The sequence below is a fragment of the Gorilla gorilla genome, chromosome 20, assembly GCF_029281585.2.
Source record: "Gorilla gorilla gorilla isolate KB3781 chromosome 20, NHGRI_mGorGor1-v2.1_pri, whole genome shotgun sequence".
Classification (NCBI taxonomy): Eukaryota; Metazoa; Chordata; class Mammalia; order Primates; family Hominidae; genus Gorilla; species Gorilla gorilla.
In genome coordinates, this window is record NC_073244.2 from 20,560,634 (window position 1) to 20,576,519 (window position 15,886).

Consider the following 15,886-nt stretch of genomic DNA (forward strand, 5'->3'; position numbering starts at 1 on the left):
GATCACTTGAGGCCAGGAGTTCCAGAGCAGCCTGGGCAACATAATGAGATCCCATCTCTACTAAAAAATTAACTTGTGGCCTGGAAGCAAATACTCTCCCCCAGCACCCAAGAAGGGCAGGGAGTGAGGCCTGTCATGACACAGAAGGCCTCAAAACTCAAACTGCCACCAGAAAAATATCTCTGCTTTTTTTTTTTTTTTGAGACGGAGTTTCACTCTTGTCACCCAGGCTGGAGTGCAGTGGTGTGATCTCTGCTCACTGCAGCCTCTGCCTCCTGGGTTCAACTGATTCTTCTGCCTCAGCTACCTGAGTAGCTGTGATTACAGGTGCCCACCACCACACCCAGATAATTTTTGTACTTTTAGTAGAGACGGTTTCACCATGTTGGCCAAGCTGGTCTCAAACTCCTGACCTCAGGTGATCCTCCTGCCTCGGCCTCCCAAAGTGCTGGGATTACAGGCCTGAGCCATTGCGTCCGGCCAGATCCTTGCTTTTGAAAGCACACATACAGAACACCTTCAGGTTTTCATCTGTTTTTCCCAGATAGTGCCAGTGAAAAAGATAATGAGTTTCCAGAAGACCACATAGCGTTGGCTTTCTGTACTCGCAGTCAGGGATCCCCAAAGGCTACAGCTTCAGAAGTTTCCAGAGCCAAATCTGGATGACTGAGTTCCAAGCACTGACTCACCCTTGCCTCCGCCTGCTCCCTTGTGAATCAGCGATCTACCTTTAAGGACTTCTCATCGTGTCTCTCGTGACAGGCCTGTGAATTCCGGATGGTTCAACAGCTCATGAAAGCTCAGGGGCAGGATCTGGAAACAAGAGTAAGGAGAGGAGGTGAAGAAGTGTGCCAGGTACTGCCTGTTCCTTTGTCTGTCAAAAGTCTTTTCTTTTTTTTTCTTTTTTTTTTGAGACAGAATCTCACTCTGTCGCCCAGGCTGGAGTGCAGTGGTGCGATCTTGGCTCACTGCAACCTCCACCTCCCAGGTTCAAGCGATTCTCAGCCTCCCTAGTAGCTGGGATTACAGGTGCCCACCATTACACCTGGCTAATTTTTGTATTTTTAGTAGAGACAGGGTTTCACCACGTTGTCCAGGCTGGTCTTGAACTCCTGACCTCATGTGATCTGCCTGTCTTGGCCTCCCGAAGTGCTGGGATTACAGGTGTGAGCCACCGTGCCTGGCCAGAAATTTATGTGTTTTTCATTTACAGCACATCTCAATTTGGACCAGTCCCATTTCTTTTTCTTTTTTCTTTTTTTTTTTTTTTTGAGACGGTCTGTTGCTCAGGCTGGAGTGTAGTGGCGAGATCTTGGCTCACTGCAACCTCCGCCTCCCGGGTTCAAGCGATTCTTCTGCCTCAGCCTCCTGATTAGCTGGGACTACAGGTGTGTACCTCCACGCCCGGCTAACTTTTGTATTTTTAGTAGAGATGAGGTTTCACCATATCTGCCAGGCTGGTCTCGAACTCCTCACCTTGTGATCTGCCCCCCTCGGCCTCCCAAGGTGCTAGGATTACAGGTGTGAGCCATCGTTCCCGGCCTGGACCAGCCCCATTTCAAGGGCTCAGTGGCCCCATTGGAGCCACTAGACACGATTCTGGACGTCAGGCAGAGACCAATGTAGTTCCCCTGTCCATAGGGCGGAGCAAAGTGGGGAGGGGGGCTGGGCGGGGTGGCTCAGGCCTGTAATCCTAGCACTTTGGGAGGCTGAGGCGGGAGGATCACCTGAGGTCAGGAGTTCAAGACCAGCCTGGCCAACCATGGGGAAACCCCGTCTCTACTAAAAAAAATACAAAAATTAGCCGGGCGTGGTGGCGGGCGCCTGTAATCTCATCTACTTGGGAGGCTGAGGCATGAGAATCGCTTGAGCCCGGGAGGCGGAGGTTGCGTGAGCCGTCATTGCGCCACTGCACTCCAGCTGGGGGACAGAACGAGATTGTTTCAAAAACAAAACAAAACAAAAAAACAAAGTGGGGCGGGGCTTTCATTAAAAACGGCAGTGAAGCCACCCCAGAATGGGGCTGGGGCTTAAGGTTGCAGGTTGGGGGTTCCCAAATGGGGAGCTTTTCGCTACTCCGTTTCGCCTTTCCTTCCCTCCCACTCAAGAGTCTCCTCCCATAGTGACCTCCTCGCCATCCAGACTCCGCAGCCCGCGACCCCAGCCCCTAGCCCTCTCCTGCTGTTCCCGGTGTACCCCGGGGGCCGCCTACCTCAGAATTTACCCCGTCGGCGCCGCCTGTCATGTGGATGCTGCCTTGCCTGTCACTCAACTTCTTACCCCGCCCCCGCGTCTGGCCTAACCGTCGCTTACCTTGGTTTCCACAGCGACGCCATTAGGGGGCGTGGCAAAGGGACGCGCGGCGCAGAGACCTCCTTTGGATTGGTGGATGGTCAAGCCCCTTCTCTTTAGCCCCTCCTACAGGCGTTCCGCCCCCTTCGATTGGTCTCGCAAGTTGATTGGTCAATCCCCTGGTGCTAGCCCTAGTCTGGGTTCGGACCGGCCCCAAGGAGCAGGGGCGAAGGTGGGCGCCTCGTGCCCTGATTGGCCGACGGGGCGCGCGCGGCCGGGAGGGGCGGGGCGGACGCAGAGCCGCGTTTAGTCTATCGCTGCGGTTGCGGGCGCTGTAGGGACCCTGTGCTGTGCCGCGCAGTTAGGCAGCAGCAGCAGCGGAGCAGTAGCCGCCGTGGGAGGGAGCCATGAAGCATTACGAGGTAAGAAGCGAGAAACACGGACCGTGTGGCCACTGCTGACCCATTCTTTTTCCTTCTTTGCGGGACCACGGGACCCCACTTTCTGGTCCTGTGCCCCGAAGGAAGAGCCGGACGGCGCAGGCGCAGTGGGCAAGCGTTGCGCCCCGGGCCACTCGTAAATTCCAATGCGCATGTGCGCAGGAAGTATTTATAAATCTGCAACCCAGGCTGTTTTGGGGGTACTTTTTCTTGGGGGTCTCTGCAGGGGCTGGGACGCTTGCAGGTTCCTTGCAGTTCCCCCAGCGGGCTGAGTTGCAGACTTTGTCATGGGAGCCACGAAGGTGCGGGACCCTTGCTCCCAATCCAAGGGAGTCTTGCACAAATCTTGCGCCACGCCGCCGTCACCAGCGTAGGAAGGGGCTCTGCAATCAGTATTCTTGTGTACGACCTTTGGACCCCTTCCCTCGCCCGGGACGTTCCCGGGAGACTTAGGCGGTGAGGGAGGTGCAGCTCCACGGCTGGCTTTCGCAGAGCAGCGAAGCTGATCTTGCTTTCTGGTTATCAAAGAGGTCATCTCCGTCAACCCTTGGGTGTCACCAAGGAGAAATCTTATACCCACCCACAGCCACTCTTGAAGCCCAAGTCTTCTGACTCCTAACTTGGGTCTCTTTTTCCCTTAAAACGAAGTCTTCTGTTGTGCTTATCGCCCTAGGTGATAATATAATAACAATTCAACCAATTATTCCTGAATTATTGCTGACTTAAGTAACTATCATCAAATAATAAAATTTGTTATTAAAATTCAAAATAAGAACAATTTAGCAAGTGCTTACTCTTGTGCTGGTGAGATTCTGTTACCTTGTATAAGAACTATTATTATTCCTGTTTGTAAGGATGAATAAAGTCTCAGAGATATCAAGGGACTTGTTCAGAGGCCCCTAGTTAGTAAATGCAAAACAGATAGGGGAACTCAGGACGCCAAGGTCTTAGTTCCTAGCCACTATGCCATGCTGGTCCTCAAATGAAAAATAGCAGGTCGAGCGATTTCTTGTTTCTCACTTCCCCTCCAATTTAAAAAATTCTGGCAAAATACACATAAAATTTACCATCTTGACTGTTTTTAAGCGTGCAGTTCAGTGGCATTAAGAACATTCACATTGTTGTGCAACCATCACCACCACACATCTTCAGAACTCTTTGCATCTTGGAAAACAGAAGCTGTAGCCGTTAAATACTAACTCCCCATTCCTCTCCACCTCCACCTCTGGCAGCCACCATTCTACTCAGCCACCATTCCGTCTTAATGAATTGACTACTCTAGGTACCTTGGATACGTAGAAGGATTTTTTTTTTTTTCTTTTGGAGACAGAGTTTCGGTCTCATTGCCCGGGCTGGAGTGCAATGGCGCGATCTCGGCCTACTGCAAACTCCGCCTCCTGGGTTTAAGCGATTCTGCTGCCTCAGCCTCCTGAATAGCTGGGATTACAGGTGCCCGCCACCATGCCCGGCTAATTTTTTGTATTTTTAGTAGAGACGGGGGTTTCACCATGTTGACCAGGCTGGCCTCAAACTCTTGACCTCAAGTGATTTGCCCGCCTCGGCCTCCCAAAGTACTGGGGATTACAGGTGTGAGCTAGCGCTCCTGGCTGTTTGTTTTTATTCACAAGTTGAATATTACTACCTCTGCCTCCTGCGCCCTTTATTGCTACTATTTTTGGAAATTTACCCACAATCCTTTGAAGCCTTTTTTTGAGACGGAGTTTCGCTCTTGTTGCGTACGCTGGAGTGCAATGGCGCGATCTCGGCTCACCGCAACCTCCACCTCCCGGGTTCAAGTGATTCTCCTGCCCCAGCCTCCTGAGTAGCTGGAATTACAGGCATGAGCCACCATGCCCGGCTAATTTTCTATTTTTAGTAGAGACGGGGTTTCTCCATGTTGGTCAGGCTGGTCTCGAACTCCCGACCTCAGGTGATCCACCCACCTTGGCCTCCCAGAGTGCTGGGATTACAGGCATGAGCCACGGTGCCTAGCCCCTTAGAAGCCTTTAACCCACAAATCCTGTAATTTTTGACATGGTATCAAGAATGAGGAGGTTTGTATTCAATAATCTCTATCATTTAAGTTTTCATTCTAGAATGAAGTTCTGATGTGGATTCCCCTCTCAAACTCTATATCTAAACCTGTAGTCCCTCTACTGTAGTCTCAGCTACTCAGGAGGCTGAAGCAGGAGGATGGCTTGAGCCCAGGAGGTTGAGGCTGCAGAGAGCCCAAAAATCAGGCCACTGCACTCCAGCCTGGGCAACAGAGACCCTGTTTGAAGAAAAAAAAAAAAAAAAAGCTACCACGTCCAGCTTGAAACATGCAGTTTGGAACATCCATATGGCATTTTGCAAATGTAGTTGGTTTAGTTTTGCTAGTTAACAGTCAGATAAAGTAGGCCTCTGAGCACCCTGGGGGTGCGTGCTTTTGTTCCAGGAAGTTGGGCACAGCCTGAGGCCCAAGACTTGGACTGGAGAATATGCTACACCGTACTTAATCCTTTTCTCTCACAGAAAGAAGGGGGAGCTTTGGCCAGGCATGGTGGCTCACGCCTGTAATCCCAGCACTTTGGTAGGCTGAGGTGGCCGGATTGCTTGAGGTGAGGAGTTCGAGACCAGCCTGGCTAACATGGAGAAACCTCGTCTCTACTAAAAATACAAAAGTGAGCCGAGTGTTGTGGCACACGCCTGTAATCTCAGCTACTTGGAGGCAGAGGTTGCAGCGAGCTGAGATCATGCCACTGTACTCCAGCCTGGATGACAGAGCGAGAGTCTGTCTCAAAAAAAAAAAAAAGAAGGGGGAAGCTTCAAACTCACTGTTCAAAGTGACCTTGAAGGAAAAAATAAATTGTTATTTTGCTGTGTTGTTTGTTATTCTCTGCCAACCTTTGCCAAGTACCCATAGAGGCGATAGCTACAGGGCTTCTGGGTGGGAGAAGCAGTTGTTTCCCGGCCCAGCGGATTGCACAGCAAGCAGATTAGTTTAACTGCATGTGCTTATTGTAGGTCAGTAAAAATAGAAAGGATGCTTTCACTCACACTTAACAAGCAATTTGAGAAAAGGTTTGTCTACATCAAAGAATATATTTCTGGCCAGGCGAGGTGGCTCATGCCTGTAATCCCAGCACTTTGGGAGGCTGAGACGGGTGAATCACTTGAAGTCAGGAGTTCGAGACCAGCCTGGTCAACATGGTGAAACCTCGTCTCTACTAAAAACAAAAAAATTGGCTGGGTATGGTGGCACGTGCTTGTAGTCCCAGCTACTGGCTTCGAGGCTGAGGAATGAGAATCACTTGAACCTGGGAGGCGGAGTTGCCATGAGCCGAGATCACGCCACTGTACTCCAGCCTGGGTGACAGAGCGAGACTCTGTTTTAAAAAAAATAAATAAAGGATATATTTCAGCTGGGCACAGTGGCTCATGCCTGTAATCCCAGCACTTTGGGACACCAAGGTGGGCAAATCATGTGAGGTCAGGAGTTCGAGACCAGCCTGGCCAACATGATGAAACCCCATCTCTACAAAAAATAAAAAATTAGCTGGGTGTGGTGGCGCACGCCTGAAATCCCAGGTACTTGGGAGGCTGAGGCAGGAGAATCACTTGAACCCGGGAGGCAGAGGTTGCAGTGAGCTGAGATCGCACCACTGCACTCCAGCCTGGGTGACAAGAACGAGACTCTGTCTCAAAAAAAAAAAAAAAGAAAAATCTATTTCTGCTTGGGACTAAATCCATCTTCCCACCCTCAAGCAGTCTGTTGTCCACTGAGAGGTTGGCCCCTGGAGAGACCTTGGAGATTATGAAGTGCAGTTTACAACTGATAGAGGTAATGCCCAGAGGGGTGCAGGACGTGCTGACTGTCACACAACGAATTAATGTCTGGTTGAGGACTGTTATCATGGCAGTTGGGATCCCAGCAGGAGTGGAGATCGGTGGCTGTTTCCATAGTAGCCTCATATCACTGCCAAATCTCATCTGATCTGAGAGGAAAAGTTATCCACTCTGTGGCCTAATTGAGGTGAAGCCTCTCTCTAGAACAGGTCACCTCCAGGCCTTGGCTGAAGCCGTCTTCTTAGAATACCAGAGCAGGCCTTGGCATTGTCTTGGGGTCAGAGCTAGGTCGGTAAGTGAACTGCCTATCCTAGGATACAGTATTTTTTTAATGTATTTTTTAATTTTATTGCTGTTTTTGCCACTGCAGATGAGACTCAAAGCAATGAGCCCAGCAGCAACTGGAAAAACAGCTACTACATCTTGTAAATGAGCCTGTTAATTCCTGAGAAAATTAGTCTGTCTTCAGCCTCCAGCAGTCCAGGTCACTGCCCATTTCCCGCAGCTGAATACCCAGAAGCGAGCCTCTTGGGGTCCCCCATAACCCACATTTAGGGTGTTTTCTTTCTTTTTTTTTTTTTTACACAGAGTCTCGCACTCTCGCCCAGGGTGGAGTGCAGTGGCTCCATCTCGGCTCACTGTAAGCTCTGCCTCCCGGGTTCACGCCATTCTCCTGCCTCAGCCTCCCAAGTAGCTGGGACTACAGGTGACCACCACCGTGCCCGGCTAATTTTTTGTATTTTTAGTAGACATGAGGTTTCACCGTGTTAGCCAGGATGGTCTCGATCTCCTGACCTTGTGATCCCCCCGCCTCGGCCTCCCAAGGTGCTGGGATTACAGGAGTGAACCACCACGCCTGGCCTTTTTTTTTTTTTTTTTTTTGTGACAGAGTCTCGCTCTGTCACCCAGGCTGGAGTGCAGTGATGCGATCTCACCTCACTGCAACCTCCACCTCCCAGGTTCAAGCGATTTTCCTGCCTCAGCCTCGCAAGTAGCTGTTATTACAGGTGGGTGCCACCATGCCTGGCTAATTTCTGTAGTTTTAGTAGAGATGGGGTTTCACCATGTTAGTCCAGGCTGGTCTCGAACTCCTGGGCTCAAGCCTTCCTCCTGCCTTGGCATCCCAAAGTGCTGGGATTATAGGTGTGAGCCACCGCGCCTTGCCCAGGGGTGAGTCTTATTAGCACCTGATCAGATGGGAACTACTGTTCTACTTTACAGATAATGCAACGGAAGCTCAGAGAGGTAAACTAAGCTGGTCAAGGTCACAGAGCCTGGAAGCCAGGGAGCTGAACCTGGGTTTGTCAGACTCCAGTTTTGTCCACACTGATGGCTTCTCTGCTGATGCTGCCCTAGGACAGCTGGTGGCTCTCCTGCTGTGTTCTGAGGACAGAGCATCCCTGAAGGGAGGGCGAGGTGCTGTGGGTCAGTGTGGACTGCTGGGAGAGGGTCTTTCTCTGCCCTAAAATCAGATGGGCTGCCCCTTGCAGTAAGGGCAGGATTGAGAGTGATGAGCCTTGCCTGGGTGCAGTGGTTCATGCCTGTAATCCCAGCACGTTGGGAGGCCGAGGCAGGAGGATCACCTGAGGTCAGGAGTTAGAGACTAGCCTGGCCAACATGGCGAAACCCCCTCTCCACTAAAAATATAAAAATTGGCCGGGCGCAGTGGCTCACGCCTGTAATCCCAGCACTTTGGGAGGCCGAGGTGGGTGAATCACGAGGCCAGGAGATCGAGACCATCCTGGCTAACACAGTGAAACCCTGTCTCTACTAAAAAATAGAAAAAGTTAGCTGGGCGTGGTGGCGGGCGCCTGTAGTCCCAGCTACCCGGGAGGCGGAGCTTGCAGTGAGCCGAGATCGCGCCACTGCACTCCAGCCTGGGCGACAGAGCGAGACTCCGTCTCAAAAAAAAAAAAAAAAAAAAAAAAAAAAATATATATATATATGTATATATATATATATATAAATTAGCCAGGCATCATGGTGCGCTCCTGTAATCCCAGGTACTCGAGAGACTGAGGCAGGAGAATTCGTTTGAACCTGGGAGGCAGAGGTTGCGACGAGCTGAGATCGCACCACTGCATTCCAGTCCTGGGCAACAGAGTGAGACTCTGTCTCAAAAAAAAAAAAAAAAAGAAAAAGGGAAAGTGGTGAGCCTTGAACTGTGGTGAGCTATAAAGACCTTTCCTATGTTAGCCTGACTCAGGCCAAGATCCTGAGGGGGTTGGAGGGGATCTTAGGCTTTTCAGATTTTCCTGCAGGCTTCTTGCTTTGAGCAGATGGTGACTCACTGGGCAGATTCTCCTGGTGGAGTCCCTTCTGTCCTGGCTGTAGCTTTGTACTTAGGCCATTTCTTTGCTGTAGGCACTCAGAATCTCAGAGCCCCAGGCTTGAGATAATTTTTCTGGTTTAACTTCTGTAAAGTTACAGATGAGGGACCTGAGACCCAGAGAAGAAGGCCTTTTCCAGGGCTGCAGGCCTGTTCCCCTTTGGGTTGGGCAGTATTGATTGATAATCTTCCTGGGAAGGTGGCAATGCTTGCGGGCTTTGGATCAGTGCTAGGCTCATATGCTTAACTGCCACTGACAAGGTTTGGAGCCCATGGGCAAGTTCTTTAGCTTCTCGAGCTAGTTTTTTTTTTTTTTTTTTTCGTGAGACAGAGTCCCCCTCTGTTGCCCAGGCTGGAGTGCAGTGGTGCCATCTAGGCTCCCTGCAACCTCTGCCTCCTGGGTTCAAGCGATTCTCCTGCCTCAGCCTCCTGAGTAGCTGGGATTACAGGCGCCCACCAATACGCCCGGCTAATTTTTGTATTTTTTAGTAGAGATGGGGTTTCACCATATTGGCCAGGCTGGTCTTGAACTCCTGACCTTAAGTGATTCTCCCACCTTGGCCTCCCAAAGTGTTGGGATCACAGGCGTGAGCCACAGTGGCTGGCCTTGAACTAGCTTTTTAATCCATAAAATGACACCTGGGTGTGCGAGACCCGGCTGACATTGGCTGATGGTGTGCATCTTCCCAACTCTGTGTTCAGGGATATCAGGCTGACATCTCTAAGTCACAGGTAGGATATTTACACCACGGAAAGTGGCAAATGCTACAGCTCAGGCCCCTTCCTCTCTCCTGCCCAATGTTCATATTGACCAGGATAATTGTCCCTGCCTCCCAGGGTTATCGTTTCAAGGGTTTCTTGGTCTGGTGAGCATCGTATGAGCAGATACATGCCTGGAAAGCCTCAGCTTGGTGCAGCACCTTGCAGCAGCTAACATTTGACAAGTAGTACGGCCCTACTCACCTCTGGACCTCTGGACACGGGGCAGATGTGGGGAGGAGGGGCCGAGGAGGGGGCGGGGCCGAGGAGGAGGAGGTGGGGCTTGAGGAAGGGGAGGGGTGCCGAGGAGGGAGAGGCGGGTCCCAAGGAGTAGGAGGCAGAGTTTAGCAGGAAAAGGCATGTCCTGAGGAGGAGGAGGGGGCAGGGCTGAGGTGGAGGAAGTGGTTCCCGAGGATGAGGAGGTAGGGCTGAGAAAGAAGAGGCGGGGCCGGGGGGGAAGGCGAGGCCGAGGGGGAGGAGGTGGGGCTCAGGAGGAGGAGGCGGGGCAAGAAGGAAGAGGGGGGGCCGGGATGTGGGAGGCGGGGCCAGGGAAGAGGAGGCGGGGCAAGGAGGAAGCGGCGGGCCTGGATGGGGGAGGCGGGACCAGGGAGGGGGAGGCGGGACCAGGGAGGGGGAGGCGGGACCGAGTAACAAGAAAGTGGGACGGGATGAGTGGTGGGCTTTGGTGTGTGCCAGGTGGAGTAGCTATTTCAGCCGCACCCAGGTGGATTTAGAGGCTCCACCAGCTGGGCCCAGCAAAGCCTTCTGGACTAACTGGTTCCTGAGGAGAACAGAGGAGGGTTGACAGCCTTGAGTGAGGGCGGTGCTTGGAAGGGCCTTGCGACTCTGATAAGGTGGTTGGGTTTGGTCGGGAATCCTGCACTTGCATTGACAAGCCTGGCTGCGTGAGAAAGGCCAGAGACCTTGAGCTAGTTGGGCAAGTTCAGGCTGGGTCTTAACACCTTCTTGCTGATACTGATAGTGGCAGCTGAGAATGTTTTAATACCTGGGACATTTCCTGCAGCAGCCAGAATATAGTAATCTTCCTAGTAAATTACGGTGAATATAGTGCTTAATTATCAGTGTTTTTTTTTTTTTTTTGAGACGAAGGCTCGCTCTTGTCCCCTAGGCTGGGGTGCAATGGCGTGATCTCGGCTCGCTGCACCTCCGCCTCCCGGGTTCAGGCGATTCTCCTGCCTTAGTCTCCCTAGTAGCTGGGATTACAGGTGCCCACCACCACACCTGGCTAGTTTTTGTATTTTTAGTAGAGACGGGGTTTCACCATGTTGGCCAGGCTGGTCTGAAACTCTTAACCTCAGGTGATCCGCCCAACTTGGCCTCCCAAAGTGTTGGGATTACAGGCGTGAGCCACTGCGCTGGCAGTGTGAGTGCTTCTTATCTAGTAACATATCTAAATCGCGTACTAAACATAAGACGTAGATGCTGTTCTTATCTCTACTTGACTGATGGAGAAACTGAGGCACAGAAAGTGAAGCGACTTGTCCACAGCTAGTGGCTAGCAGAGCTGGGATTCTTCTAGAACCAGAGTGGGCTTTGCTGTGGGTTGTGCACTGGGGAAAGAATCAAGTGTGTGGTGGTGGTGAAGGACTTGGAGGCCACCCACTCTGCCCTTGGGACAGTGACTTAACCTAAGCTTCAGTTTTGTCACCTGTGAGGCCAGGATAAGGACACCTTGGGGCCTGTGGGGGAGTGTGAAGTGCTCAGCATGCTTCGCGGCCCACAGACAGGGTAAAAATCCTTAAGCGGAGAGGGACCCACGTTAGGCAGGTAAGGACAGATCAGCATCCCCAGGGCTGCCTGAGATGCTTTTGGCACCTGACCTCTTTGGAAGGCCTCAAAACTCTTTTTTTTCTTTTTTTTTTTTGAGATGGAGTCTTGCTCTGTCACCAGGCTGGAGTGCAGTGGCGTAATCTTGGCTCACTGCAACCTCTGCCTCCTGGGTTCAAGTGATTGTCCTGCCTCAGCCTCCCGAGTAGCTGGGATTACAGGCACGTGCCACCATGCCTGGCTAATTTTTGTATTTTTAGTAGAGATGGGGTTTCAGCATCTTGGCCAGGCTGGTCTTGAACTCCTGACCTCGTGATCCACCTGCCTCAGCCTCCCAAAGTGCTGGGATTACAGGCATGAGCCACCGTGCCTGGCTGAGAAAAGCTTCAAAACTTAATGAAGAAGGTCCACCAGGCGCCAGGAGACAGACTGATGTCAAATCATATGCCCAGAAGGCGGAGGAAGAAGCCCAGATGCCAGTGCCTCAGTTTTGATATAATGTCACACACCATGCAAGTCAATATTTTTTTTTTTTTTTTTTGAGACAGAGTCTCGCTCCGTCACCCAGGCTGGAGTGCAGTGGCTCCATCTCGGCTCATTGCAATCTCCACCTCCCGGGTTCATGCGATTCTCCTGCCTCAGCCTCCTGAGTAGCTGGGACTACAGGCGCCCACCACCACGCCCGGCTAACTTTTTTTTTGTTGTTGTATTTTTAGTAGAGACGAGGTTTTACCGTGTTAGCCAGGATGGTCTCGATCTCCTGACCTCGTGATCCACCCGCCTCGGCCTCCCAAAGTACTGGGATTACAGGCGTGAGCCATCGCACCTGGCTGCAAGTCACATTTTGAGATGATCAGCTCTTTCCTTCTTCATGGGAAGACCCTTGGGGAAGTCACACCACACTCAGAGCCCACTTTTTAACCTGTTGCGACAAAGAATCATCCCAGGAAGTGGAGGCTAGAAGACAGTCTGGCCACCAGGTGCCTGTCACAGCTGCCTCACCTAGGAGCACACTGCTTCTGTTCCTGCTCCCTCCTAGCTGACTGTTCCCCACCGAGCCACAGGCAGAAGGCCTTTTTGCCTGTAAGTGGGAGGATCTTAGTGCGCCATGGCTCAGAACCTTCCCTCAGAGGCTTGTCATCTGTCCCCTGCTTTCCTCCCTTGTTACTACGCTACTGTCTTTCACAGATACCCAAAACCACGTTCCTGCCCTAAGCACATGCTATTCCCTCGGCCCCGGATGCCCTTCCCTCTGCTTTTCTCATGCCTGGCCCTTCGTGTTACCGAGCGCTCAGCTTCCATGTCCCCCAGAGAGACCTTCCTTGGCCATCCAATCTGGAGTCTAACCCCTTGCCTGTCACCCTGGCAGCCCACTCATCTCCTTCGCAGCCCATCTGGGCTTGGGTTGTGTTTTCTTTCTTTTTTTTCTGAGATGGAGTCCTGCCCTGTTGCCCAGGCTGGAGTGCAGTGGTGGGATTTTGGCTCACTGCAACCTCCACCTCCCGGGTTCAAGTGATTCTCCTGCCTCAGCCTCCTGAGTAGCTGGGATTACAGGTACCCGCCACCATGCCTGGCTAATTTTTGAATTTATTTAATTTTTTTTTTTTTTTGAGATGGAGTCTCGCTCTGTCACCCAGGCTGGAGTACAGTGGCGTGATCTCGGCTCACTGCAAGCTCCACCTCCCAGGTTCACGCCATTCTCCTGCCTCAGCCTCCCGAGTAGCTGGGACTACAGGCACCCACCACCACGCCTGGCTAATTTATTTTTTATTTTTACTAGAGACAGGGTTTCACTGTGTCAGCCAGGATGGTCTCGATCTCCTGACCTCGTGATCCACCCTCCTCGGCCTCCCAAAGTGTTGGGATTACAGGTGTGAGCCACTGCACCTGGCTAATTTTTGTATTTTTATTTATTTATTAAAAAACGTGTGTTTTTGAGGCAGAGTCTTGCTCTGTCACCTAGACTGGAGTGCAGTGGTGCGATCTTGGCTCTCTGCAACCTCTGCGTCTGGGATTCAAGCATTCTCCTGCCTCAGCCTCCCGAATAGCTGGGATTACTGGTGCCCACCACCACACCCCACTAATTTTTGTATTTTTAGTACAGACAGGGTTTCACTGTGTTGGCCAGGCTGGTCTTGAACTCCTGACCACAAGTGATCCACCTGCCTGGGCCTCCCAAAGTGCTGGGATTACAGGCATGAGCCACGGTGCCTGGCCATAATTTTTGTATTTTTAGTAGAGGCGAGGTTTCACCATGTTGGCCAGGATGGCCTCGAACTCTTGATCTTAAGTGATCTGCCGGCCTCGGCCTCCCAAGTAGCTGGGACTGCAGGTGTGTATCACTATGTCTGGCTGCTTTTTTTGTTTGTTTGTTTGAGTTGGAGTTTTGCTCTTGCCCAGGCTGGAGTGCAGTAGAGTGATCTCGATTCACTGCAACTTCCGCTTTCCGGTTTCAAGCCATTCTTTTGCCTCAGGCTCCGGAGTAACTGGGACTACAGGCCACACGCGGCTCATTTTGGTATTTTTAGTAGAGACAGGATTTCACCATGTGGGCCAGGCTGATCTCGAACTCCTGAGCTCAAGTGATCTGCCCACCTCGGCCTCCCAAAGTGCTGGGATTACAGGTGTGAGCCACTGTTCCCGGCCAGTGCCTGGCTAATTTTTAAAGGATTTTTCTTGGTAGAGACGCAGTCTCACCGTGTTGCCCAGGCTGGTCTTGAACTCCTTGGTTCAAGTGATCTCCTGCCTCAGCCTCCCAAAGCTCTGGGATTCTAGGTGTATGCCACCGTGCCTGGCTGGCACCCGGCTTCTTCTGGCCTCTTGGCCACAAGCCCTGGGTCCATCCTGCCCGTGGCTGTCCTGTTCCCCATCATGTCAACCCTCCTGGCACAGTGGCCCTTCTGAGATGGAAGCTGCGGAGACAACACTGGGGCCTTCCCCTCACCACACAGGTTGTGGGCAGGTCCTGCTGGTCCAGGCCTTTTCTCGTCATGGGACCCTGCCTCTGTTTTCCAGTCCATCACTTATTCATTAGTTCATTTGTTCCATCATGTTTTTTCCCTCTTATCAATGCTAAGAATCCTGGGATGAACGAACCACATTCTCTGTCCTCGAGATCTTTTCGTTTAAGCCAAGGCCTGAAGGTCGAGGTCTTTGGGGCCAGGGAGGAGAATGGTGTTCTAGGCAGAGGGAACCGAGTGGTGTGTGCAGAGGCATGGAGCCCAGAGTTTGCAGATGTCCCACGTTGAGGGATGAGGCTGACAGGGCAGGGCTTTGTAGCCACCCAGAGAGACCTGTGGACTTCTTTTCTTTTCTTTTTTTTTTTTTGAGATGGAGTTTCACTCTTGTCACCAAGGCTGGAGTGCAATGGCACAATCTTGGGTCACTGCAACCTCCGCCTCCTGGGTTCAAGCGATTCTCCTGCCTCAGCCTCCCGATTGGCTGGGATTACCAGCTAACGTGCCACCACGCCTGACTTATTTTTTGTATGTGTAGTAGACCGGGTTTCACATGTTGACCAGGCTGGTTTCGAACTCCTGACCTCAAGTGATCCGCCCACCTCGGCCTTCCAGAATGCTGGGATTACAGGCGTGAGCCACTGTGCCCTGCCTCATTTTGATGGCAATGAAAATCCCTTTTCTGTTTTATTCAATTACCTATGAATTATTGTTTTTAGTAGAGATGGGGTCTTGCTATATTGCCCAGGCTGGTCTCCGACTCTTGGGCTCAAGTGATCCTCCTGCCTTGACCTCCCAAAGTGCAGGGATTACAGGTGTGAGACACCATGCCTGACCACATTCTACCGATTTTACCTAAAAGATTCCCTATTGGAGGGCCGTTCATTTTTAAGTCCTCAGGGGGCCCTCATGCCATAGTGTTTTTTTTTTTTTTTCCTGAGATGGAGTTTTGCTTTTGTGGCCCAGTCTGGAGTGCAGTGGTGCAATCTCGGCTCACTGCAACCTCCGCCTCCCGGGTTCAATCAATTCTCCTGCCTCAGCCTCCTGAGTAGCTGGGATTACAGGCATCCGCCACCACTCCCGGCTAATTTTTTTTATTTTTAGTAGAAATGTTGTTTCGCTATATTGGCTAGTGTGGTCTCGAACTCCTGACCTCAGGTGATCTACACGCTTTGGCCTCCCAAAGTGTTGGGATTAGAGGCATTGAGGCACTGCACCTGCCCGCCATGGTGTTTGTAATAAAAATGCACAGAGCATTTGTTCCTTATTCTGAGAAGTGTACCGTGGATTGCGTGTGGGGCTTACCGGGAGCAGAGCGACTCACCTCAGTTACATGGTTAGCTGCATGTGGGTCATGAGTGTTTCCCAGCCCTGCAAGGTGTAAAGGCCCTCTCTGTGGCCCTGTAGCTGTGTCACAGTGACAGGCTGGCATGGCCCTGCCTCTGTCCCTGCTCGAACCAGGCTCTTATGTAAGCAGAGCCCACCAGCCATTC

At 51.7% G+C, this 15,886-nt stretch overlaps 1 protein-coding gene across 4 annotated transcripts in view; it reads left to right on the top strand.

Annotated features, from left to right (window-relative positions):
• The first annotated feature begins 762 nt into the window (after window positions 1–762).
• Window positions 763–15,886, top strand: part of TECR (trans-2,3-enoyl-CoA reductase) — a 37,931-nt gene continuing 22,807 nt past the window's right edge. For 2 of the 4 annotated variants that reach the window (XM_031004704.3, XM_031004706.3), the window contains exon 1: window positions 2,551–2,714. In XM_031004704.3, the coding sequence (XP_030860564.1) occupies window positions 2,700–2,714 (15 nt within the window). In that variant the 5' untranslated portion in view covers window positions 2,551–2,699. Of the gene's footprint in view, window positions 856–2,466; window positions 2,715–15,886 lie in introns of those variants that run through there. The other 2 variants (XM_055371978.2, XM_031004707.3) reach the window with 2 other exon arrangements.